General features: G+C 43.1%; 3 protein-coding genes across 6 annotated transcripts; 1 reads left to right on the forward strand and 2 right to left on the reverse strand.

Annotated features, from left to right (window-relative positions):
* Nucleotides 1–456: 456 nt before the first annotated feature.
* On the reverse strand, nt 457–18,370 carry LOC108007155 (hippocampus abundant transcript 1 protein). 4 transcript variants are annotated; one of them, XM_036815042.3, is made up of 10 exons: nt 14,855–15,051; nt 6,156–6,865; nt 5,829–6,068; nt 3,546–3,641; nt 2,954–3,478; nt 2,682–2,890; nt 2,534–2,620; nt 2,374–2,471; nt 2,037–2,309; nt 457–1,884 (listed from the first exon to the last, which is right to left on the reverse strand). In XM_036815042.3, exons 2-10 carry the CDS (start codon nt 6,567–6,569, stop codon nt 1,787–1,789), a joined length of 2,040 nt encoding a protein of 679 aa, XP_036670937.3. In that variant the 5' UTR covers nt 6,570–6,865; nt 14,855–15,051; the 3' UTR covers nt 457–1,786. The 4 variants fall into 4 exon arrangements, with proteins under 4 accessions (XP_036670937.3, XP_036670936.3, XP_036670938.3 ...); XM_036815041.3 differs by having other exon boundaries at nt 5,829–6,865; XM_065864235.2 differs by lacking the exon at nt 457–1,884 and adding an exon at nt 1,940–1,980 and having other exon boundaries at nt 5,829–6,865; nt 14,855–15,053.
* Nucleotides 18,371–18,920: 550 nt separating this feature from the next.
* Alg2 (alpha-1,3/1,6-mannosyltransferase Alg2) lies at nt 18,921–20,381 on the forward strand. The gene has a single exon (XM_017070807.4). The coding sequence runs from the start codon at nt 19,088–19,090 to the stop codon at nt 20,360–20,362; it is 1,275 nt and encodes a 424-aa protein (XP_016926296.3). The 5' UTR covers nt 18,921–19,087; the 3' UTR covers nt 20,363–20,381.
* A 296-nt stretch (nt 20,382–20,677) lies between these two features.
* On the reverse strand, nt 20,678–23,851 carry Usp5 (ubiquitin specific protease 5). The gene is made up of 2 exons (XM_036815193.3): nt 23,082–23,851; nt 20,678–22,745 (listed from the first exon to the last, which is right to left on the reverse strand). Exons 1-2 carry the CDS (start codon nt 23,599–23,601, stop codon nt 20,776–20,778), a joined length of 2,490 nt encoding a protein of 829 aa, XP_036671088.3. The 5' UTR covers nt 23,602–23,851; the 3' UTR covers nt 20,678–20,775.
* Nucleotides 23,852–23,884: the final 33 nt, after the last annotated feature.

The following is a 23,884-nucleotide window of genomic DNA, read 5'->3' on the forward strand; positions in this document are numbered from 1 at the left end:
AAGAATACCAAAAATATTCTACTTTAAATACCAGAAAAATGTACTAGATTTATAACCCACCAAACATGCAGCCCTGGAAAAATACCTTGAATAACCGTTAGCCGGAAATCAAACTGAAATTTCAAAAAATCAAAAAACTGGTGATAGATAAAATTTACCTTTTTACAGATCTGATAAAAAAATAGGAAAGTATTAACCAAAAAACCATTATATTGAATTTCGTGTAGCTATACTCTAATAGAATAGAAAGGTAAACACTCGAAAATAAGACTTTAGCAACATGAAAAATGTAAAAACAGAACCAATATGGATAGGTTTCTCAAAAACCATGTTCAGGAGTTAAAGCCCTAAATCTCATATAAATCTAAACTGCCAAGGATGGTAGCTCACATCTTTTTTCGTAATTACTTAAAGGCTAATACTTACTTTCTTCGCTTTGTAAAAAGTACTTTCGAGTTCATTGTACTAGCTTTTCATTAAACAATTTTGTTTATTTTGGTTTCGTTTAAAACACTAAATTACACGTTAAATAATTTACAATCAAAATTTGGGTTCAGTTTTCTTGTATACTGTCTGTCGCGGTCCCCTGATTCCTATTGGGGACGCTACTCCATAGACCTTGCCTCTGCTCACACGGTTGGATGTGTATGTAAGTCCTACGTACGTCTGCATGTTTTTTGTGGGGGTTAGGAGGAAGTGGGGGAACTTTACACGGTTGTAGCAACTTCGAAAAATATAACTTTGATATCCTATAGTTCTATACATACACATGCACGTGTGTGCTCCCTATATGTACGTTCAAGCATTGACTTCGTTAAAGGCTCTGCATTATCTTGCTTTATGAAAATAAAAACTACAGCGTTGCACATGATCGGAGGCGCTAACTTCGCATTCAGCTAAATTAAAAACATTTCGATTTGTGTCAGTACCCATACATATATCTCTCTACATATATATACACGTATTTATCTTGTATATAGATTGTGATTCTCGGTTAGAGTCGCCTAGTTTGTGACCCGATTCATTATCATCATTTTCAATTCTTTTCTTTAGAGTTTAGAGTTTAGACTTTAAATCACTACAATTTTCAAAGTAAAGCTTAGTATTCAGTTTATTTGGATTCTTCTCTTCTTAATTGTTGTAACTAAACGGCTTTTGAGGTGAAAAGAAATGTGTGGATATTTTTGTAAGCCCAACTGGAAATGCGATCGATATTCAAAATTTTGTGCTGTGCTCAATTTACTCGTTTTTATCCGAAGATTTCGAATTACACTTACTTTGTTTTTTTATTTGGCAGTTATTTTGTTGTTGTTGCAAAACATTTTTTAGCTCTAACACCTGTCTGCTGTGATGTAATCCCAACCCGAAGAGAACCAACAGTCGCAAAAGCAAAAGCAAAATAAAATCGGAAGCCGGAAGCCGGAAAAGCGGGCAAGCACACGGGCCAATCCAATATGTGACTACGTTACTTAGGCAATAATAAACTAATTACGAAATATAATTGGGCTGAGGTGGTCTGTGGTGGTGGAGAGGTGGTGGTGCACTTAACGGAAACTATGGTAAAAACGAAGATCTAACCACGAAAACAATAACATCATCTCGGCCTGATCTGCGATATATATATGTATGTATATGTATGCACCTAATAGACTCGGAAACTAAAGCCAAACTAGTTACAGCATTTGTTACAGTTACAAAATCCTTAACTCCTTAACACTGCTTATACGTATCTATAGCCACCAGCTGGATTCAAGCTGTGTGGATAGGACGCCGGCGTTGGAGCGCACTACAGCTGCGCCAGCGAGTCGGAGCGGATGAGCGGCGCCAGGGAGCTGGGCGCCTTGTGACCCGTCTCAATCTCGTACTGCACGTCGAGCGAGGCACCTGCGAATGAATCGGAACAAAAGTCATCACACTGTATTAACAGCACTGGGGATTTTGAATTTATTCATGACTAAGTGGCAACCGTCGCATCTTGCCCTGGGATGATAGGTTGAATGATGGGTTTTATGGGTTAGTGGACTTCAGGCTCTTACGTTTCTTTTCCAAGTTGGAGGTCTGACCCTCCGGAATGAACGCCGACACTATTATGGCACAGAAGACGCACAGGGCGCCAAACACGAAGGGCGGACCCGGCACATGCTGTGAGATCTTCTCCACGTTCGTCGCCCTGCTGCCGCTGCTCCTCGCATGCGAGTCGTGGTCGTCGTTCAGGTCCACGTTGAACAGATAGAAGACGACGCCGAACACAGCCGGCCCCAGGCCATTGCACAGGCCCCTCATGCCCGTGATCATGCCCTGGACAGCGCCTGAAATGGGAATATTTCATTTAGTAAGGGTCTATTTAGAAATAGACCTAAATTTCCCACTCACCCTGACTCTCGGGAGCCGCATAGAGGGACACGAAGGCGCTGATCGCTGGATACGTGATGGAGCCCAGGGCAGCCACTACGCCAGCCGACCACATCATCCTGTTAAAACGAATATTTAATTTAGAAAGCTCTTGCTTAAGGAATATGTGGTAAACACTCACCACTTTTGACTTCCGAATCCATACCACAGCAGCTGCACGATTTCCAGGGCTAGGCCCATAATGATCGTGCGCTTGGCCCCAAACACCCTAAAGGAGAAACAAATCATAAGGCACATACTATAAGTAATCTTAAGAAATTCAAACTCACTTCATGAAGGAACCAAGGGTCACTTGCACCGTGATGCTGAGGATGCCAACGATGGCTATAAAGACGGACACCTCCACGTAGTTAAAGCCCATCTTCAGCTTCAGATAGACAAACATGCAGGAGTACTCCCCGGCCTCGGGCAGATAGGATAACAGCACGGTGAGACACAGCATCAGCACGGTCTTATCGGTACCCACTTTGCGGAGGGCCTAGAAAAAAGATAGGGTTTTAAAACTCAATTTCAAAGATTCAAAGATCCAAAAGTTCCTCACCAGAAAAGGATCCGCCTGTTCCCAGCTAATGGGCGCCCCCCAGGAGGCAGGGCGCATCTTCTCCGACAGACTCTCCGGTACAGCGACCAGGATGAAGAACACATCCAACAGCGCAATGGCCGTGGAGAGGGCCACGACCAGCGTGTCGCCGTACATCTCCATCAGGGCGTTGCCCAAAGCCGGCGAGATGACCAGACTGGCTGCGAAGGTGGCCGAGGCCAGGCCATAGGCCTTGGATCGCTCCTCCGGCGTGGTGACGTCCGCCACGTAGGCGAAAACCACCGAGAAGGTGACGGCAAAGGCGCCGCTTATTGAGATCATGGCAAAGAACCACCACGTATTGATGGACATCAGCGGTATGGGCAGGCAGGTGAAGAATACTGTGACTAATAGGAAAAACTTTCGGCCCCAGATGTCCGAAAGGGCGCCGATCAGAGGCGCCGACAGGAACGACAGGATCCCCTTGATGCCCATGACCAGGCCGTTCATGAGGAATGTGTGATCCGGGAACGTCTGGTTAAGGGTCTGTAGGGAAGGAAAAAAAAGAAATTAAGATGTGAAAAACATTGGTTAGGAGCTATTTCGAACTTACCGATATTATGGGCATCGTTAGCAGACCCCAGGCGAAGAACTCTAGAAATATCACAACCAGCGCATGATGAACACTCGGCTCCCCGATTCCGGAACTCTGTGGATTAAATTAGAGACCTCATTAGCAATAATACAGAGTATTGGAATAATACAGATAGAAATCAGCTAAGTAAAGAGACATGCCCGCTGCCAATTGGCATAATTGCAGGATGCACCACTGGCGACGCACCCAACCGAGTGCGTCATCGTTGTGAACCCAACCAACCACCCAGTTGATAAGGCGACGACAATGCCGCGTTAACCCTTTGAGGCCCCGCAGCCAATTGGTGGCTGCCTTTATTTGTAAACATTTGAGTCCCGAGTCAGCTAAAAATAAATTGTACTAAATGCGAAATTGTTTGAGCTCGTTAAATGCCCAATGTCACCCGAGGCGGCTGGCGATGGATTCGGAATGCCGCCAACTGATTTGTTTTGTCGCGCATCAATAAATAGAAGACGAACCCCAATTTGAATGCAGGGACCATGTGTACCTAATCAAACAGCTTTTTTATGATCACAAAGAATCGAAAAAAGGCAAGCTTTCATAATAAAAACTGCAAGACTTAAAATTCTGAAATCATCTTTGTTTTACGACAAGTATCCTAAATGGACTATATTTTATGGTTCTAAGAATTGTTACTTTTATTTAAAAAGTCATAAATGCTAATGATAAATTTCTGATTTTATTTATTAATTTTGTTTCTTTTTATACCCGTTACTCGTAGAGTAAAAGGGTATACTAGATTCGTCGGAAAGTATGTAACAGGCAGAAGGAAGCGTTTCCGACCCCATAAAGTATATATATTCTCGATCAGGATCACTAGCCGAGTCGATCTAGCCATGTCCGTCTGTCTGTCTGTCCGTCTGTTCGTCTGTCCGTCTGTCCGGATGAACGCTGAGATCTCGGAAACTATGAGAGAGAGAGTTGAGATTTTGCGTGCAGATTCCTGAGCTTCTTACGCAGCGCAAGTTTGTTTCAGTAGACTGCCACGCCCACTCTAACGCCCACAAACCGCCCAAAACTGTGGCTCCTACAGTTTTGATGCTAGATAGAAAATTTTAACTGAAATGTAATGTTCTCATCAATACCTATCGATTGACCCAAAAAAAGTTTGCCACGCCCACTTTAACGCCCACAAACCGCAAAAACCTGTGACGCCCACAATTTTCATGCTAGATAAAAAATTTTAACTGAAATGTATTGGTCTCGTCAATACCTATCGATTGATCCAAAAAAAAATTTGCCACGCCCACTCTAACGCCCATAACGCTTAAATCTGTATACCGCCGGTAGGTGGCGCATTTTAATCTCGCTTTGCTGCTTGCATATCTCCATTTAGCTGAGTAACGGGTATCTGATAGTCGAGGTACTCGACTATAGCGTTCTCCCTTGTTTTAAACTCAAAAGGTATCACTCACAAGCTTTAAAATGTCCGATATAGGGTTAAAAACGCCATTAAATGAGTTGTATAGAATTATTATGAACTACATCTAATTAACTAGAAACTTGAATTGATAAAAACGACAACTAATGAGACCCATTAATTAACTAGAAAACTAAGTCGATAACCGGAACAATCCGATTTGATCTTATTTCCCAGTTTTCTCCCCTTATTATATTCGTTTACTTTTTACTTATTCTACCATAGAATTATAACCATGATTTATATACGTGGGGCTTTAACAGTACCTAGAGACTACACTTTTTAGGAGAACATTGCCTCTAATTGTTAGCTTCTGAAAGCCCTTGATTGATGATTTTCCGTTAAAATTACTTCAAATTCAATATGACAGAAATGTATCATCAGTAATAATATCTTGATTAATGTTTCCCATAATAATATTGTATATGACGTTTCGAATGAAATTTAATGTTACAAGGTCTAAGATAAGTGTTATCTGTAAGATAAATTGTATTTAATTCATGTTTATCTTACATATGGTAGACCTTATTTGGTAGGTGAAAAAGTCTTTACCATATGGCATTTCTGATGATGTTGATATCCAAAAATTTGTCTTTAGATGTAAGGAACATACATATGTATTTCGTAACTCTATAATTTGAATATAACTAAACTATTAAACCTGGTATGGTAACCAACCAATATATACTATAAGTGGAGTAATATTAAAATACTTATTATAATAATATTTTGAAAAGGCTTTAACGCTGACCGTGTGATGTTTTTGAGAGTTAAAATCCTCAACATAATACTCTGATATGATCCCCAGTTTTTTTAAATACCTTGCAGCAGCAGATGTTGCAGACAACCCGCAGCCACTCGAAGAATCGGTTCCTCTTTGGTCGTTCTGGAGGAGCTTCCGAGTTGCCTCCCTGCGATCTCATGGAGATGTAGGAGGCGGCCGAATGGGTGCGCCTGTGGGCGGCTCCTCCGGTTACCCTGGCAGATCCCGAGGACGAGGTGACCGCCGTTTCCGCGAAGGCGGCACTAGGATGTGCCGCTGCAGCTGCATATCGCGATGTCTGCGGGGTCGTGGAAGAGGAAGAGGATGTGGAGGAGGAGGACGCAGAATTAGATGGGGCGTTGTGTCCCAGATCGCACCCTCTTACCGTGGGCACATCGTCATCCACATCGGGCTGCTGGCTGGAGCTACTGGTGGAGCTGCTGTCCGCTAGCTGTTGATCCTTCAGCGGGGAGTGGCGCTTGACCAGCTGACTGCCACGACCGCCAAAGGCGGGTGGAGAGAGGGGCAGGGAGCTGATCGTCTCCACATCGGCCACATCCGCCGTCGTCGGAGTGGAACTGCTGCTGTGGGTGCTCAGTGTGTCCGTCTGTTCACCCGACTCCTGCCGATCTCGATCTCGGTCACGATCCCCTGTCGCCGACAGCTCTGCTTTAGCTCCCGCTGAATTGACCTGTTCCACCTCGGAATCCTCCTGCTCGTAATCCTCGGGCTCCTCCAGCTCAAAGCTGCTCTCCAGCGTCTCGCTTTGCCGCTGGACATAGTTACGCCCGCTGCGCATGGTCTCCTCTGATCCGCTCTACCTGCGTATCTCCCTATTGGTAACTGTGGCTTCTCTGGTCTCTGGTATCACACTTATTTCCATTGCCACGGGTCCACGAACATATGAATGGGGTGTGTGTTTGGCCTTATGGTGCTCTTTACGGGATGCGATCCGGATCTGATCCACTTGTCTCTCCACTCCGCTTATCTCCTCGGTTCTACGGCGATCGAAGCGAAGTTTATCTTATCATTTGTTTGATTTAAACACGATGTTTCCGCTGCTACTGCTTTTTGGTTTTTGAGGCACTTTCCTAGCTGCAATTAAAGTTGGCCAACCGATTGCCGGTTACTCATTTGAATTCACTCGAAATACGCGATTTGCTTTCAGCTGTCTTTCCATGGGGGAAGTTCTTTATAGAGATCATGTATCTTTTAGATATAGTGGAACCTCACAGTGGAGAAACCATTAGAAAATGTTACTAAACACTCTTGTTGATAAAAAAAAACTAACTAATAAATTGATATATGTATTTCTTTTAATATATGATATTACACTAGCAGATAAATTAAGAATTTAATTACTAATCCTTAGAGACGCCGTAAAGTATGCTTTTTAATTCCATCTGGGTGTGCTACCCACATATTTGCTTGGCCCAGAATTATAAAGATCGCGCTAAAAGCCAATTTGGCACCGCACTTAATGCCATTGCTTTGTGGCGATTTTAGCACCCTGGTGTAAATCGCAGCCACAAGCTTGGATAGGCTCGAAAATAGATCGATCAACATTAGCAAACGAGCAAAAACGAAGCAATTTAAATCGATGCACATCAAAGTGAAATAAATTGAAAATCGGGTCTGCCTAGCGTTTCACAGCAATTTCCCGGCGATGTCAGTTGGGGAGAGATGTGTGATTTTTTCCTGATATATCCAGTATGCAAATCGTGGCATAAACACAAACATACCCGTCGATTTTCTATGGGATACCTGGACTCACGACAGTTCACTGCGATTCTCAATATATGCGCGAATATCGATCTTTGAAATTTTAATTAAAAGAGCACATGAAAAAAAGTCACCTAGAATTTTGACAAACATATGAATCAAAACATATCCAACTCTGACGACGCTGTTTATATAGCTCGATCGTTTTCCCCCCAAAAAACTCGGGACGTCTGCTGCGTTTCGATGTCCGCGACTCACTAAGTGGATCGTTTTGGGCTCTCGGTTCTCCAGGGTATGAGTTCTCTAGTTCTCTGGCTCTCCAGTTCTCCAGCGAGCGGAAGCTCCACAAACCGAGAGAAACACATGTCCACCTGCTGTGGAGCTTATTTAGAAAGAGCCACGAAAAGAGGCACTCGATAGAGAAAAGTTACGGCATTCAAAGGCGAGTAACGAATGAAAATGATCCATTTTTTAATTTTTATACAGCTTAATATATAAAAAATATATATGTGTATAAGATAAGTTAGCAATTGAGTCTGCAATGAATATCTGGTATCAGAATGAGTAATATATGTTCTATATTTTTGGAAAATACAATCAGACTTTGTGGCTGCATTTAGGCAAAATCCAATCTCAGATATAATATTCAGTGAAAAAATGTTTATAAGATAGCTGTAATTACAACTAGGGTATAAAGAAATCGAATATTAATTTAATTACATTCATTGCCATTATCTAGCGATCCAAAAAGTTTCGGATGTTTGATAAATTGACAATTCTATTAACCACAACTAACGAAAATACATTTCACGTAAGCGACTGTCTACATGGTGCTAAGGGGAGCCATAATAAAAAGCCCAAAAGTAATTGTCGCACATATCAAATAGATGAGCTCGACAAAACGATGATGAAAGTTTCTCGCTAAAAGCAAATGAGAAGCGGTCTGCAGTACAATGGAAATGTTTTTGCTACCCGAACCACATGGAATTGATTGTTATCTGGCTCTCGTCTCGGCAATTATGCTGTGACCACAAGTATTAGCTTAGCAAAGTTAAAAAATGACGGTGCCGAAAAGATGAGACGAGACTGTTCTGGGAACAAATGCTATAAAAGCATGTAAACTTAATGTGTGAACTATGTAACTGAAAACCAAATAAAAATAATAAAAAACTAGCATTCATAAGATGTTTAACATCATATATTTGAAGTATACACGCCGTAAGAAAACAGCTCTCGATCTCAAAAGATGGATTCAATCTAAAATTCTCAAAAAAGATGTTATCTCATTTACCTAGGCTTCTTTCGTCCCAAGGATACAAAACATCGAGACTATTTTCATCTCTATTTCAAGATGGTTTTATGTCGAAAAGCAACCTCAAGAGTACTTTCGTCTTGATTTCAAGAACGTTTTCTCTCAAATAAATACCAATTTGGTAAATTGAGAACATTTCAAGTTGGTTTTAACCCCTATTTAATTCTTTTTAAGTATATTAATTAGCAATGAAAATTAATGAGCAATTCTTTTGAAAAAATCATTAGTTTGTTCTCAAACACGACTGCGCATAAACGCCTGCTGGCAGTCGAGTGCTGTGCGTAGAATTAGTTGGATAAAACCCATTTAAACTGACCCGAACTGAGCTCGACCGCCGTACGTAAATCATGGTGGTGATGGTGATGACCTGCCCGCTGGACTGGTCAGTCAGTCAGTTAGTCAGTCCGTGAGAAGAAGCAATCGGGTCAAGTGCAGGCCGGAGAATGAGCGGCGGCTCAAATTCAATTTCCCAGCTAAGGACAAAGGATTGGACTTGGAAAGCAATCCTGTTGCAGCCGGGACAGCCTGTTGTCCGAAACGAAGGAAACGCCAGCTGCCAAGTCAATCATCATGCGAGGAATGAATGAACAACGGGAGGATCTGCAGATGGGTTGAGTTCCATTCACATGGCTGCATGTGTCGCATCAAAAGGCATTAGTAACGACCTTGACAGGAGCGGCAAGGCAGGGAAAAGGGGAGGGCTCGGCAAAAAGGAAAAACACCCGGATGAACAGACATCCGTTTTGGGGGCACAGCAAAAAACAAATGAACAAAAAACGAAAAACAGACAACAAGTCCACCGATGGCGTAACGATTTGGCAAGAGACATGCTGGAAAATACATTTCCATGTTTTCCTTTCATTAATGTCACAAAAAAGAAACTAGCGAATTTCTAGTCGGTGGGCTGGGCACTGCCAAATTGAAAAGCCGGCTAAAATGGGCTGTGAGCTAACGACGGACGGGTATTACGTGCCCTCAAATGTAATTCGTAGCGAATTTGTTTTTGTTTTCCCTTCATTTTTTTTGCTAATTAATCTTGCCGGTCATGGGCAATCGGCCGGGAAAAATTCCATATGACCACGGGGTGGCCCACAGGACACGCAAAAAAAAATTAAAATAGAGTAAAGGTTCCCAGGGTCAAGTTGGGGGCCAGTCGGTGGGTTGCTCAAAAATGTACCCATCAGCGATATTCGTGACCCAATCTAAACTCCATTAAAATACACTTAACTCCACAGGGAGAAAATATAGTATTCAATTTAAGATTTTATTCCATATTTCAAAATATGGCTGTGAAGTGTTTAGTTTTAATTGGGAACCTGTATAACAACTAATAATAAAAAGCTTACTAAAAATTCTTAAGATAATATAAGAACTTTATTTAAATAGTGATCAAATAATGAAAATCATAAAATGTTAGGATGATTTATTTCCTCAAAGATTAAAATAAAATAAAAAAATATTTTTATGTAAATTTCCAAAGGCTTAGAAATAAACCAAAGCATTTTAAAAGTGTAAGAATGCTATATAAAATATGCACAAAAATTCTTGATACTCGCTTTCGCTTTCATAAATCAGCAGTTTTATTCAAATTTTTTAGATGGTATTTTTGTGGAGCTAAACCCCCTTCCACTGCAGAAGCTTTCAGCACGTGGCGCTCTTGATTTCGATTTGGATTTCGCAATAGGACCGAGACCACCAGACAATGGCCAATAACTGGCAACTCCATTGTTGTGGCTTTATTGAAAAGTAGGCCAAAGCCCCAGGCACCAAGGACGAGCTGGCAACGCAGAAGTTTTCCTTAAAGTGGAATGTTTTCCTGCGGCCTCTTTGTCCCCATCGCCCACATGCCAAAGTCAAAGATTATCGCGCGTGGCTGGACGGCTGGCAGGTGTTTGAATCCTTAAGCAGAAGGAAGACTGTCGCAATTTTAATTAAAAACATTCCAGCAAGCCTGATGGCATACAAATCAATCAGCCGCAGCTTTTGGCAGGGGTAAGCACCCCAAGTGGGGGGTATTAAAAGCAACGGAATCCCTGAAATTTCCTGTTTCACCTTTTTGCTATCCGGGTTTATTGTTTTAGAAGTCTGAAAAATGGGTTCTGGTAACAAAGAATAACTCATTTCTCAAAGAAGTAATTATAAAAAGGACATCTGTGTAAATTATTGATTGCTGCTGAGATTAAGGTGAAATATGGAGGTGAATAAATCACCTTAAAAACAACAATGGGATTGTAAAATATATGATATATATTCTAGTTATCTAAACTAAATAGTCTCTAAATAGTATCTAAAATGTTGTAATTTTATAGTATTTTAAAAACTTGTTAAAATTTTTTAAAATAAATTATAAATAACCCTGTCACACCAAACTTTAATTAAACTGAGTTAAAAAGCTAGTCCTTAAAAATGTCTAGAAACATGGTATGCCAAGTATTCCCCTAAGTAAAATTCTTGCAGCTTCAAAGAGAAACGGAAAACGCGCATGTGGGGACTTGCAACGACCAACGATGCTCTTTCATCTTCCGCCATGCCATCCTTGATGCCAAATGTCAGCCCACATGAAAAACGGACTTGCTGACGACTCGTGGCTAATGGGGAGCATTCCCGGCACCAAGGTCATGTGAGTGCAACAGCAGAGGCAAATAGAAGGGGTCAAAGGCGAAGAGAAGAGCCACTGCCAAAGCAGATGCTGTTGAAATTCAATTCAAAGCCTGCAGCGCGCGTGCAACGCTGCGGATACGTATTTTCTATACGTATACGTAATGTGTTCTCTCACATTAGCCTACCAATATATGTACATACAAACGGGCAAACGCTGCCTGCCGCCTTTCAATATTAAAAATAGTTTGTCAACAACGTGGCCAGAAAGTGTCAAGCTGCGACGGCTGCAGCGGCTAAATTGGTTTGGGCCCAGCAGGATGAGTTTGGGGATTGGGTTGGGGATGGCGAACGGATGAGTTAGAGCTCACTGAATTTCTGGGTTGGGACACCGTATGCCCCATTGGCTCTTGGATATAATAAATAATCAATTCTATCGATTTTCTACCGCAAATATATTACGATGAAATATTAGTCTATAGAGCAAAGAAACAAAATGAAATGTTATAATATATGTTTCAATAAATCATTCTTATCAAAAATCAATATTTGGAAACCAAAGCTTTTAAAAATGTTATCTTTTATTGGACTGCTGTGAAAAAAACAGATGCCTTGGGATCGAAAACCGAATAAAACTCAATAAAACTATAAATATTTTTAAACTATAGGGACTTTTCAACAATATTTTTTAATCCTATTGGACAGGCGTTTAAAATATAACAGTCGTGTAAAAAAACTGCAAGTATTATTTTTGGTATGGTCAATTCACCTAACCATTTAGTACAAATTAAAATCCTCTCCACTTTTATTTACATATCTGATGTAATAAAGCTTAATTGAAAATAATAAAGGGTTTAGTTAGGAAATTTAAATATAGACCGAGTTCTGGGTATAACTATAATCAAAACGGACGCAGGATACCACAGGCTATCCGCAGCAAAGCACATGATTTATGTGCATTCTCTATATTGATTTAGTTGGGGGGTTCACACACAGATTCCGGCAGTAAGATAATGGAAATTGCAGTCCAGCAAAAACATGAAATCAAAGCAATCCCATAATGACCTGGGATTTCATCAGCACCACAAAATGGATGAAAAAGACCAAACCGAATGGCGTCTCTTATTGATTAGCGGCGATGATGCACCCAGGCCAGCCCAAATTAAAAGAACCGAAACACCAACACCCATCATCAGAGGAGCCGAAAGCTAACCCGATCCGAATCTAAATTCGATTCCGAGCACCCGGCTGACCTTGCATACCGCACCAAGCACCGCACCAAGCACGGCAAACTGGCTGACGGACTGACTGGCAAACACGGAACACAAGCAATTTTAATAAATTTATGATTCTTGAACTGTTGCCCAAAAAGTGTTGACACAACAACGATGGGTCGCATGACAAAAATAAAAAAAAGAGTAAAACGAAGCAACAACCGCAAAAAGACTGAATAAAGGCTGCAGCACGACAGGAGAACAGGACTAGGACTGCATCATCAGCGGAAGTCGTGCAGTTAATTTGCATAAGGAGACAACGGAAGCGACTGCTCGGAGGCTTGGCACTTGGCCAAAGCGCCAAAATGCCAAAGCCCCACACGAGTCGCACTACTCTGCTTAGATAATTCCTTTCGCATTGTGTTGGGAACTAGAAACTGTTCTCTAAAAATTGTACAAATAGCCTAAAAAAATGTTGTTAAATTCTGTTTTTAAGTCTGCTTTTTCGAAATATCAGAATCATTTTGTCCAAGAATGATTCCTTAGAATCCGAAGCTTTTGTACGAATAGCTCCATAAAATAATATGTTAGGTACGATTTTAATATATTTTTATCCAACGAAGCCTATAAAAGTAGTATATTATCATTTGAAGCCATCTTTTAAACTTCATTAAGATCTTTACTCCGAAACTTTTCGAAAACTAGTGCCCATCGTTAAGAACTGAATGAAGTTTTAATTTTAAATCAAGATATATAAAGTTTATATAATATAAAAGAACGTTATAAGGATTACATTTGCTGTTTTACATATTGTAATCGTTTTTAAAACTATAAAAAATCTCTTAAAAACCGTTTGTAATATTTAGGAAAATATTCATTAATGAAAAAGAAAACAGGAACCTATTCATTACAAACTTTGAACATCATTCTTACAATGTCTATATTTAAATAAACCCCAAAGGGAAAGATTTGTGAGAACCTTTTATTTAAGGCATTACAAATTATGCTTAGATGGCAAAAGGCTCACCAGATTGTCTAGTGCTGCGGTTGACACTAAACCCACTGCGGCACGTCTATGAGACAATAGGCCCCAACTCCGACAAAAGGTTCCCCCCATAAAGAGGAGTCGGGAAGGACTAAACAAAGCCCCGGAATTGGGGATATAATTTATGGATAGCAGAGTGTTATCTAACGGCGTTTTCTAAGACTTGAGCCGCCACTCATGTGGCGAAGTTTCGCCATAATTGATTGGTATTCGAGCCTCCGAACGAGCAAATGTTTGCCCTGGCTTCAGGACTCAATCCAGATTCTAGCGAAGGATGAGTATGGAAATTTATGCGTGGCAGACTTTTTTCTTTTCCCCTTCCTACCAAAAAACAAAGAAAAAAACAAAACCTCATAAAAAGTGTGATGGAAATTTTGCGGCAAAGGTTTATTGACCTTTGTTCGTTTGTCAAGCAAATTTGGTTAGACAAATCAACGTGGGTTATGTGATAAAAAGAGGTTTTTTTTGTATAAAGGATGATGGTATACTCTATGTAATATATATAGAATGCAAAACAGATTGTTGCTTGCACTGCAGGGAAACTTATCTTAGATTTTATGGGCACACATTAAACGAGAATCTCTAGAGCCAGAAGACCATCAGCAATAAAAAATCATTTTACGAGCGCTAAATACGTACGAAATTATGCGAAATTCTCAGAACATTAAACAGCAGCATACTGGTCAAGGAGAGGAAATTAAAAGGATCGGAAAAGTGGGCGAGAAAAGGACGCCCAGTTTGAGTGACCTTCTTCAAGGAAAGCCGTCGAGGCTTTTACTTTTCTTTTTTTCATTTTCATTTTCATTTCCATTTTTGTTTTTGTGTGCGTCAGGCGGCCAAAGAACAAAGGAAAATCAGTAACACGAGAGGCTGAAGGAAATTCCGTTTCCAAGGGGAAAATTCTCCGCCACATTTGGCTTTTCCCTGCGCCAAAACACACAAAACCGAAGAAAAACTAGAGATACATATATGGTCTGATCTCATGAACAAAAGCATAATTGAACCGAGAATAACAACAAGAGTGGGGGTACAGTTACAGTTTTTTGCGTAACGGGACGGTTTTCCCCAGTTTTCCGTGGGTGGAAAGCTGAAAGCAAAAGCAAATTGAGTGGGTCAGCAAATTGAGAAGCATTTCAAGTTCAGTCTCCGTCAATTTTCCGCTTTTGAATCATTCAAATTGCACAAAAACACACTTTTCACGGAATCCGCTATATATTTCTCTGTTTATACAAGGCTCGATTTAATTGCACATGTTAGCGTTGCGATATAATTAAAGCGAAAAGTCGACACGAAAAGAAAACGCGTGGAAATTGTTTAGTTAATTTTAGTCAGTGATTATACACAGCGCGACAAAATGTGCGCTTCGATGTGCGCCTTTCCACACGCTGCGCCGTACTCAGCTGGAAAAGCGTCTGCCTGAGCATTTTCCTTTGCCTGCACTTTTCCTCGCGTTTTTCACACAAACACGCGACCCCAGAGCTTTGGACGTGGCAAGCTTTTTGGTATTTTCAGAAAATGCCTCTCACTGCGGACTCGTGAATTATTCTAAGGAATGTACACAGGGTTTACATTCATTTTTTATTTAAATTATATATCTATCATATAGAGAGCTTGATGATTACGGTTGGTATATATTTATTTATAAATAACTTAATATATTTTAAATACAAAAACGTCTTCTTTGTTCAGATTTTCCCCAAATTCAAGTGAATTTAATTTCCCCTTCCCTCTCTTTACTTTCGATTCTTTCACTTTCGTCGCAGATTTGCTCCATAAACCTGCTTTCTCGCGTGCTCGAAATTTCCCATAACAATTACCATCGGACCTTTCGACATTGTTTGTTTGTTTGCCTTGTTGCTGTTGTTGCATGTCACATTTTCCCGGCTTCCCATTTTCCGAGAGAGTTTGCCGAGGAAAGCTTTCGCTCTAAAGGGATTTTCCTAGCTCTCCTCGCAATTCATTCTGTGGTTTTACTTTTGCTATTGGCACTTGTTCGCTTCTGCGCCTTATCGCAGTGTTTTATGAATGAAGCAGCTTTTCTTCTGAACCCACTGCCAAAAGCTTTCTTCGGGGAACATTTTTACAAGGGATATTTGCTAAAAAGTTCAGAAAAACAACTTAAAAGTATGACTTTTTCTAGGGAAATTATCTAATTGCTTGGCAATGGTAATTAGTGCACTCGGAACAATTACCTTATAATTAAAGCCTTTGGGAAAACTTGACCTAAATTGTTTTTCTAGAATTTAAAGGAACATACTCTTCAAAAGAATAATTCTAGTTATGCTACACTATCTGGATTCTTACCGTTTTATGTAGTATTTGTTTGTAATATTTAAGCAGTTTCTTTAGGTCCAATAAAATAAGCCAGATTTAAGGGCTTTTAAATATATTATGATTTTGCAGAATGTATAAACTTTGTTTCGCCTGAATTCTCCTGGGGTGCATATCATCTAATGGCTGCCCTGTGCACAATAATTAGCGCCTATCCAAGGTCACAACACTACTTCAAAAATGAAATTCTCGTGGCGCGACCCTTAATTAAGTTCCCCAGTCGTCAGACCACAAGTGAAAATAAAAGGAAAACCTACAAGGGAAATGTAAAAAAAAGAAAATTAGAGCGTGGCGCAGGCGTCATGAGCTTTCCACCGAATCGAAAACTGTTGCATAGAAATGGGAGCTTGGCGGCAGGCTGGCTACCAACTAAATATATATACTAACCATTTCCCAACAGCGGTTAATTAACTTTTAGTCGGGGATTAAATATGCATGACCAAGTCGAAATGGGTTGGACATGGGAACGGGAGTTCCTAACTTCACAGCTTAAATTACAGGCACTATTACAAATGTAAGTTTTTTGTGGGGGTGGAAAGTAATGGTGACTAATGTAATATTTACACGCGCACTGATTTCCCATCCAAATGGTAGATCATTAGTGCGGGAAAAGCAAGAACTAACAAAGGTAAACAAAAGGCAGTTCATTGCCCCCTCTATGAAAATAAAAACAGAAACCCGAAAAACACTCGAAGAGCAGAAAGCGAAAGGCCAGAACAGAACTGAACAGAACCCACGGAACAGCTTCTCCACGAAATCGAAAGTCAACTACAAGTGGTTCATCTGGCTGTAGAGCGGAGAGGTCACCGATGTTGAATTGATTACGCCATCGCCAGTGACACACTTATGGATGTGGAAATGGAACTGGAGCTGGAGGGGAGTGGCGGGGGACTGGCAATCCCTTGGGAGAACCCACTTATCAATCACGTTTTATGCCTTTACAGCACTTTGATATTCCAGTGCAGAGCTTTAAAGCAATCGCCATATTTGGGGGAAAACCTTGTGATATTATCGCCATTATCATAAATAGGTGGAAATCGCCTGATGTTTGCCACATGTACCAACCCTACAGTGGATATCAGCTTTACGTACCCGCTATGTCATTAGTGATGGGAAAGTGCCGCATTTTCTACGCAGTGGGGCACATAAAATACAACTGCACAGTAAGAAATAATATTAAAATAAACTAGATTTTTGAATTCTTAAATATTTCTAACCAAATTACAGGTGTTTTACAAAATATTTCCAGTTCGATTACTATATATCTAAAGCACAAGTATTGGAATGACTTCTATGTGAGAATAGCTTATCATACAATTAGCTTAAAACTATTTAAAAACAAAGTAAATACGTCGTGCTCAGAAGTATAGGTATGGCAATTATACCTATTGTAGGTAGGAAAAAGTACTTGAAAGACAAGTACAAATACGCGTATTCGCGTTAAAAGGAAACTTAAAGCTAACCAATATATAGTCTGATTTGAATAAGACTTATATCGAATATATTAATGTACCTAATTATGGAAATACAAGGTACAGATTCCTTGTCATATTCCATGCCTACTAATTCTGAATACCCCAATTTCCATTCCGGCTCATAGGGTATATGTATCCCACTGCAGATTCCACATCCGAACCTTTTTATAAACATAGTACACGGTTCAAGACCACTTCGGAAAAAGCCCCGGCCCAACTGAGTAAACATTTCAGTGCTGGCGTAGTCATTGCCCGAATCGTTTGATAGACCTCGATTACGTCTAAAACTAATGCCCAAATCGCGGCTGGAGTGTCGAGCACACGCCGTTCGCTGATTCACTATGTTCCTTATCTCTATAAGGCCACTTGTATGCGATACCACCGGAGCCCCAAAATCCGTGAATATACGATTAGACTCACCGTGAAGACACTCTTGCTCTTGTGGGCTCGATTCCGTATGACCAATCCCGCCAGCGGCTTCTTTACATGGATTTTGGGCATCTTTGCGGCGGTGCTGGCAACGTTGCGGCTACGTGGCTTTAGCTTTACCGTTAGCTCTGTTTGTTTTCGGAATGCAAATGGAGATTCCGGAGAGCTGCTGCTTTTCTTTCAGTGTCTTGTGTTTGCCTGTGTTTAGCAATTTGACTGCATCACCCTTGCGTGTGTGTGTGTATGTTTGTTGTTGTTTTCTCGTTGCTACACGGCACTTCCACTCGTACACTCGGTTTGCTCGTTTTAGTCGCGCTTTAATCACGATTATTAGTTTACTATTATATTTTTGGTGGCAAAGAGAGACGCCTGGACAGGAACAACAACAACAACGGCAACGGCAGCAGCAGCACAGCGGCAGAGGGGGCGGCGTTTTAGGCGGCTCGCATGCCTATGGGTTAATTGCAATCGACGACCTCATGTGGCTGGATCACTGGGACCTCGTCGGCACCTCTGGGCAAGTTCAGGCTGGGATTTGGAGTCGAGGGTTCTTGTAGTTTCACGAAAATTTAATGCGTTCGTTGCAAACACGGGCCGAGAACAATTTCGATTTGGGGCTAAAAAACGCCAAAAGCGGGCGCTGTCAACATGTGTTCTAGGGTTGCCAGCTGGTGCGCGTCGCTTCTAGGGTTGCCAAGGCGGGCGTGCATTGCGTTCTAGGGCTGTCGCAGCGGAATGGGTATTTTAAATTTAAATTTTGTTAATTTAACAATGAAGTAGATTCTATGGTGTTAAGGTAGTAACATTAGGTTCATAAAAATAACTAACTGCCTCCAAAGTTCAAAAGTTAACGAACACATAATCTAACCAATATAATTTCAACAAAAACGTAAATTATATATCGTTTAAAAACGATGAAAAAAAAATCCTTAATGCATCTGTCCCTGCATTTGATGCAACGCAATTTTTTAAATCAATAAAATTCTTTGCGGCATAGTTGGTATATTTTTAGAACATCTTTAGAACACAGCTTCAGCCACGGTCACATTCTCAACTGATGAGTAAAAATATTTAAAAGTTTATAAAAACAAAAGCTCCTGGAAGGATGCAAAAATTCTGACCCCGCGTCAGCAAAAGGATACAATCCTAGTTCCTGTTTATAGTTTCCAAATTCTCGTACGTCAAGACGCCATGGTTCGCGTCCTGTTCCTTCACCCGGACTTGGGCATCGGAGGAGCCGAGCGACTGGTGGTGGATGCTGCCCTGGCTCTCAAGGAGCAAGGTCACCAGGTCAGCTTCCTGACCAACCACCACGATAGCACGCACTGCTTCAAGGAGACGGCGGACGGAAGTTTCCCGGTTCAGGTTGTGGGCGACTGGTTGCCACGCGGACTCTTCGGTAGATTCTACGCCATCTGTGCCTATCTGCGCATGCTCTATGCGGCGATCTATGCCAGCTTCTTCATGCCGCAGCGGGAGCAGGTGGATGTGGTGGTCTGCGACCTGATCTCCGTCTGCATACCGGTTCTCCGCTTGGCCCGCCATCGTCCGCGAGTCCTCTTCTACTGCCACTTTCCGGATCAGCTTCTCAGCGCCCGCGAGGGTCTGCTAAAGCGCCTGTACCGCCTTCCCATCAACTGGCTGGAGGAGCACACGATCGGACTGGCGGATAAGGTGCTGGTCAACTCCAAGTTCACGCTGCGCGTCTTCCAGGACACTTTCCGCCATCTGAGCACGGTGCCAGATGTGCTGTACCCTTCGCTGCACACCCAGTATTTTGATCAGATGCAGAAGAAGCTGGAGCAGCGGTCTGCCCTGCTGGATGAGCCCGTCCATCCGCGAGTGCCTCGCAACGCCTTCATCTACCTGGACATCAATCGGTATGAGCGGAAGAAGAACCACGCCCTTGCCTTGCATTCCCTGCGCCTCCTGGGCGACATGTTGCCCGCCTTGGACTTCAAACGCTGTCGCCTGATCATCGCCGGAGGCTACGATACCCGCTGCATGGAGAACGTCGAACACTTTGCGGAGCTGGAACAGCTTACGGAGGAGCTTAAGCTGCAGGATCATGTGGTCCTCCTGCGCTCGCCCACCGACGAGGAGAAATGCCGCCTGCTCTTCGCCGCTCACTGTCTGCTCTACACGCCTGAAAACGAGCACTTTGGCATTGTGCCGCTGGAGGGCATGTACTGCTCGAAGCCAGTGGTGGCGTTGAACAGCGGTGGACCCACGGAAACGGTGGTGAACAACTCAACGGGCTTTCTGTGCGAGAAGCAGGAAAAGAGCTTCGGCGGAGCGATGTACCAGCTTTTCCGGGACGAACCGATGCGCCTGAAAATGGGCGACCAGGGTCACAAGCGAGTGCAACAGAAGTTCTCATTCCAGGCCTTCGCAGATCGGCTAAATGGCATCATCCAAGAGCTAGTTCCCATTCCAAAGCAGTCTAGTGCTAAGAAAACTGAATAAAATTCCAGTTAAAACGGCATTCCTTGATGGAATTATTTTTAGCTTTTAAATGAATCATCAAGTGGGAATCCATTTCTCAGAAGCATGAATCATCCATTGGTATTATTGTCAGTGTTTATAAGAAGTCAAATTCTATAAAGTATATACAAATCCATTAAATATTTAGAAAGTATTAGTGCACAGCCACGTCAGATGTTCTATCAATTATAAAAGCAATTATAACTGATAGACCTTGCATCATCTTATCTCTTTCTCCCCATGGGGCTGATTTAAAAATCTAACCCATTCAAACCGCCCAAACCTAATGTATACATATGTATATTATTATGTTTATTATTAAATTCCATTCTTTAGGGCGCATAATATTAGATTGCGGGTCTGGGGTGGTTGGGACTGGACTGAGATCGGGATGGCTACTGTTCGCGCATGTAGAGATACAGGTAGCCGAGGTCCTTGGGCGGGTTCTGCGACTTGGCCACCTTGCTGTCGTTAAAGATCACCCACTCGCCCTTTTTGCGAATGTGGCAGACGTAGTGCCCCACCTGGGCGGAAGTGCCCATGTGCGATATGAAGGCCACCAGCCGGTACTTGCCGGCCCCATCGCGGTAGTTGCTCTTGTTTGGTTCTGAAGAAGGTGCTGCAACGGGTGCATCCGAGGCGGGGGATACTTCTTCAACGCCAATGGAGTCGGCGTGCGAGAATATCCAATCGGTGGCGCGCTCCACGTTTCCATCAGTTGCCTTCAAAGCGGCCACCGCCTGGCGTTCGTCGAAGCCCATGCTCATTAACATGGCCAGGCTCTCGGGATTGGCCACAAACTGGTTGGCCGCGCAGTCTCCAATGCGATTGTTGGGCACCACAAATGGCTCCGAGATGTCTTCGTCAGCAATGTGCTCCATTAGCCAGTTGGAAGCCGCTTCTAGGCCACTGTTCTTTGTGTGGAAACAGGCCCGCTTGCAGGCCTCTGGGGGAAAGCCCATGGTAAGCAGCTCGGACATGACCGCTTCGTCGAAAGCGAACTTCACCTGCTCCGCCGCGGGCTCAGGAAGAGCCTCCTCTCCAGCCTGCAGGCCTCCTGCCGAACGCCAGGTGCTTAGATCCAGTTCATCGGGCATGTCTACGGAAACATCCAGCTTCTTGGGCACCCAGTCGTCGCCCAGCGTGAACTTACCCAGATGAATCATCAGGCAGTCGGGCATGGTGGCCAGTCGCGTGATTTTCCTGGCATTCGTCTTGCCCTCAATGGCAGTTGAGTAGAATTGCTCAATCAGCTCCGGGCCGAAAAACCGTTCCAAGCAGGCCTGCAGAGGCACTTTGTGCCTCACAATGTCCCGATCCACCAGTCGTTGTCCAGTTTCGCGGGCCGCCTTCTCGCGCTCTTGGAACTCCCGCACTTCATCCAGATTGGTGGCCTTTTCCAGTGGAATGGGCAACCGGAAGCTGTATTCCTCGCGTGTCTTGTACTTGACCTTGCGGCTGGCCAGACATTCGACGCGATCTTCCAGCAGAAACTTTAAAGCATCTGCGGGATTGGTTTGGTTCCTGGAATTCCTGTCCAGCAGGGTGAGCAAATGCAGATAGAAATCGTTGGCATCCTGCTGCTGTTTGGTACTGAAATCTGGGTGGTTCTTGCCCACAATATTCTTGAACATGGCCGGCGATATTCCGGTGGAGTGATCGGTGTCCAGCGTGTTTTCGGCAATGCTGCTGTACTTGCCGGACTGCAGACCAGTGCCCAGTTTGGCCATCTGAATGTCAAAGTCGTTGGCGGGGTCGCTGGGGAACTCCTTGAAATAGCGTTCGGCTCCGCTGCCCACGTATCGCTGTTGGAAATCTGGGATCATGAAAAGCACCTGCATCACGCTGTTGATGTAGCAGGAGTTGCCCAGGTTGCGCATGCCAGTGTAGCCAGGACCGGCCAGCGGCTGCAGCTCACTCTCGCTCTCCGTCAGCGCCGACCACTCGCCAATGCGCTGGTTAATGTCCAACTCCAGCTCCACCATTGACTTCTCGCTCTTCTTCATCGCCGCCATGTTGATGCCAAAGTGGGAGAGATGGCGCTCGAGATGGGGATCGAGTACCATGTCGTCCTCCGGGTAGGAGAACACATCTGACTTGCCATCGGCGGTAATGGTGCCCAGTTTGACCGCCAGCGGGTAACCCGTCACCCGGTAGTGCTCCACGGCGTGGTCATTGCCGCCGCTGCCGTCGAAAAACTTGCGTCCGCACATGATAGAGCCATCGGTGAGATTCAGCCAGAGGTTGTTCGTTAGATCGCACTTCTCGCACTGCCATCCTGCCGGTGGGATCTTCTTGCCGTTGTCCAGCTGCTGCAGGTTCTCCGCGTATTTGGAGGCCTGACGCACTTCTCCATCCCAGGTGCCTGGTAATATAAATTTCCATAATATGATATTAATGCTAAAAACACATAAAGATCAGTTAAGATGGCACGATAGCCATTGATAACGAAATTCCCGATACAAGTCCTGCCTTTTTGTATTATTATTTATACTAAAATACTATTAAAAGTATATAATGATATTGCACAAATCTAAAGTTCGATACTTATACACACATATGTACATTAAATGCAAATTAAAATGTCATATCATCAAATGAATCATATCCTTCATATTATTGTCTCTTGTCACAGATAGGTTATTTTTTGGATACACCAGACATTTGGTCATCAAATTACACATAATCCCATAAAACTCACCCATCAGCGTGGCCTTCTCCAGCTTGGCAATGGCCGAATCCGCGGCCAGGATCGCCTCCACCGCCTGGGTGACGCGCATGGGCAGCTCCGGATCGGGATAGGGTAGCTTCTTGTCCAGGTGCGGGGCCACCACGATGCTGTAGGTGTCCTTGATCTCGTACTTCTTGGCCATGTCGGACTCATTGTAGCCGCCCTCCACGCCGATGGCCAAGCGGGTGATCTTCCTCTCCGGCCCCGCCTCCGATTCGGGATCGCACTCCGCCTCTGTATCGGCGGCACCCTCTTTGGGCGTCTTCACCCGCTGGATGTGGAGGAAGACCTGGTTGCCGGTCTTGTCGGCATACTCCCGCACATACGACTCGCCGAAGCCCAGGAAGCTGTGCAGGCACACGTACAAACCGGTGGGCGTCTCGGGATTGTCGTAGGAATAGACACACTCGTCCTTGTAGATCGGAGGACTTCCTGTTCCAGAGCCGCAGGGCACGTTCACCTTGGATAAATGCTTGCGTAGTTCCTCCATAACGCTTTCTGGAATTCTGGGGACAGCTTTTTACGCATAAACTGGACGAATCGAATGTGAAAATAGTTGATTTTTTTGAGACTTTTTGCAGCTGCTGCTTAGAGATGAACAAGAGGCAATTGCATCGATACCGGCGAGCACAAAAATGGCGAGTATCGATGGTTTTCGGTGTTAGTTTAACTGATTTTATGTAGCTATAATCAAATGTTATACTTTCTTACTCTAATATACTAATATATAATGGCTAACAAGGTGTATTTTCTTTATTTCACCACCCAATAAG

The sequence above is a fragment of the Drosophila suzukii genome, chromosome 3 (genome assembly GCF_043229965.1).
Source record: "Drosophila suzukii chromosome 3, CBGP_Dsuzu_IsoJpt1.0, whole genome shotgun sequence".
NCBI classification, from domain to species: Eukaryota; Metazoa; Arthropoda; class Insecta; order Diptera; family Drosophilidae; genus Drosophila; species Drosophila suzukii.

Coding starts and splice junctions, on each gene's coding strand:
- Usp5 (XM_036815193.3), bottom strand. CDS start 23,601: ATGGAGGAACTACGCAAGCATTTATCCAAGGTGAACGTGCCCTGCGGC. Junction 22,746..23,081: donor GGAGAAGGCCACGCTGATGG/GTGAGTTTTATG, acceptor TTATATTACCAG/GCACCTGGGATGGAGAAGTG.
- LOC108007155 (XM_036815041.3), bottom strand. CDS start 6,569: ATGCGCAGCGGGCGTAACTATGTCCAGCGGCAAAGCGAGACGCTGGAG. Junction 3,642..5,828: donor GCAACATCTGCTGCTGCAAG/GTATTTAAAAAA, acceptor TTTAATCCACAG/AGTTCCGGAATCGGGGAGCC. Junction 3,479..3,545: donor TAACGATGCCCATAATATCG/GTAAGTTCGAAA, acceptor CCTTCCCTACAG/ACCCTTAACCAGACGTTCCC.
- Alg2 (XM_017070807.4), top strand. CDS start 19,088: ATGGTTCGCGTCCTGTTCCTTCACCCGGACTTGGGCATCGGAGGAGCC.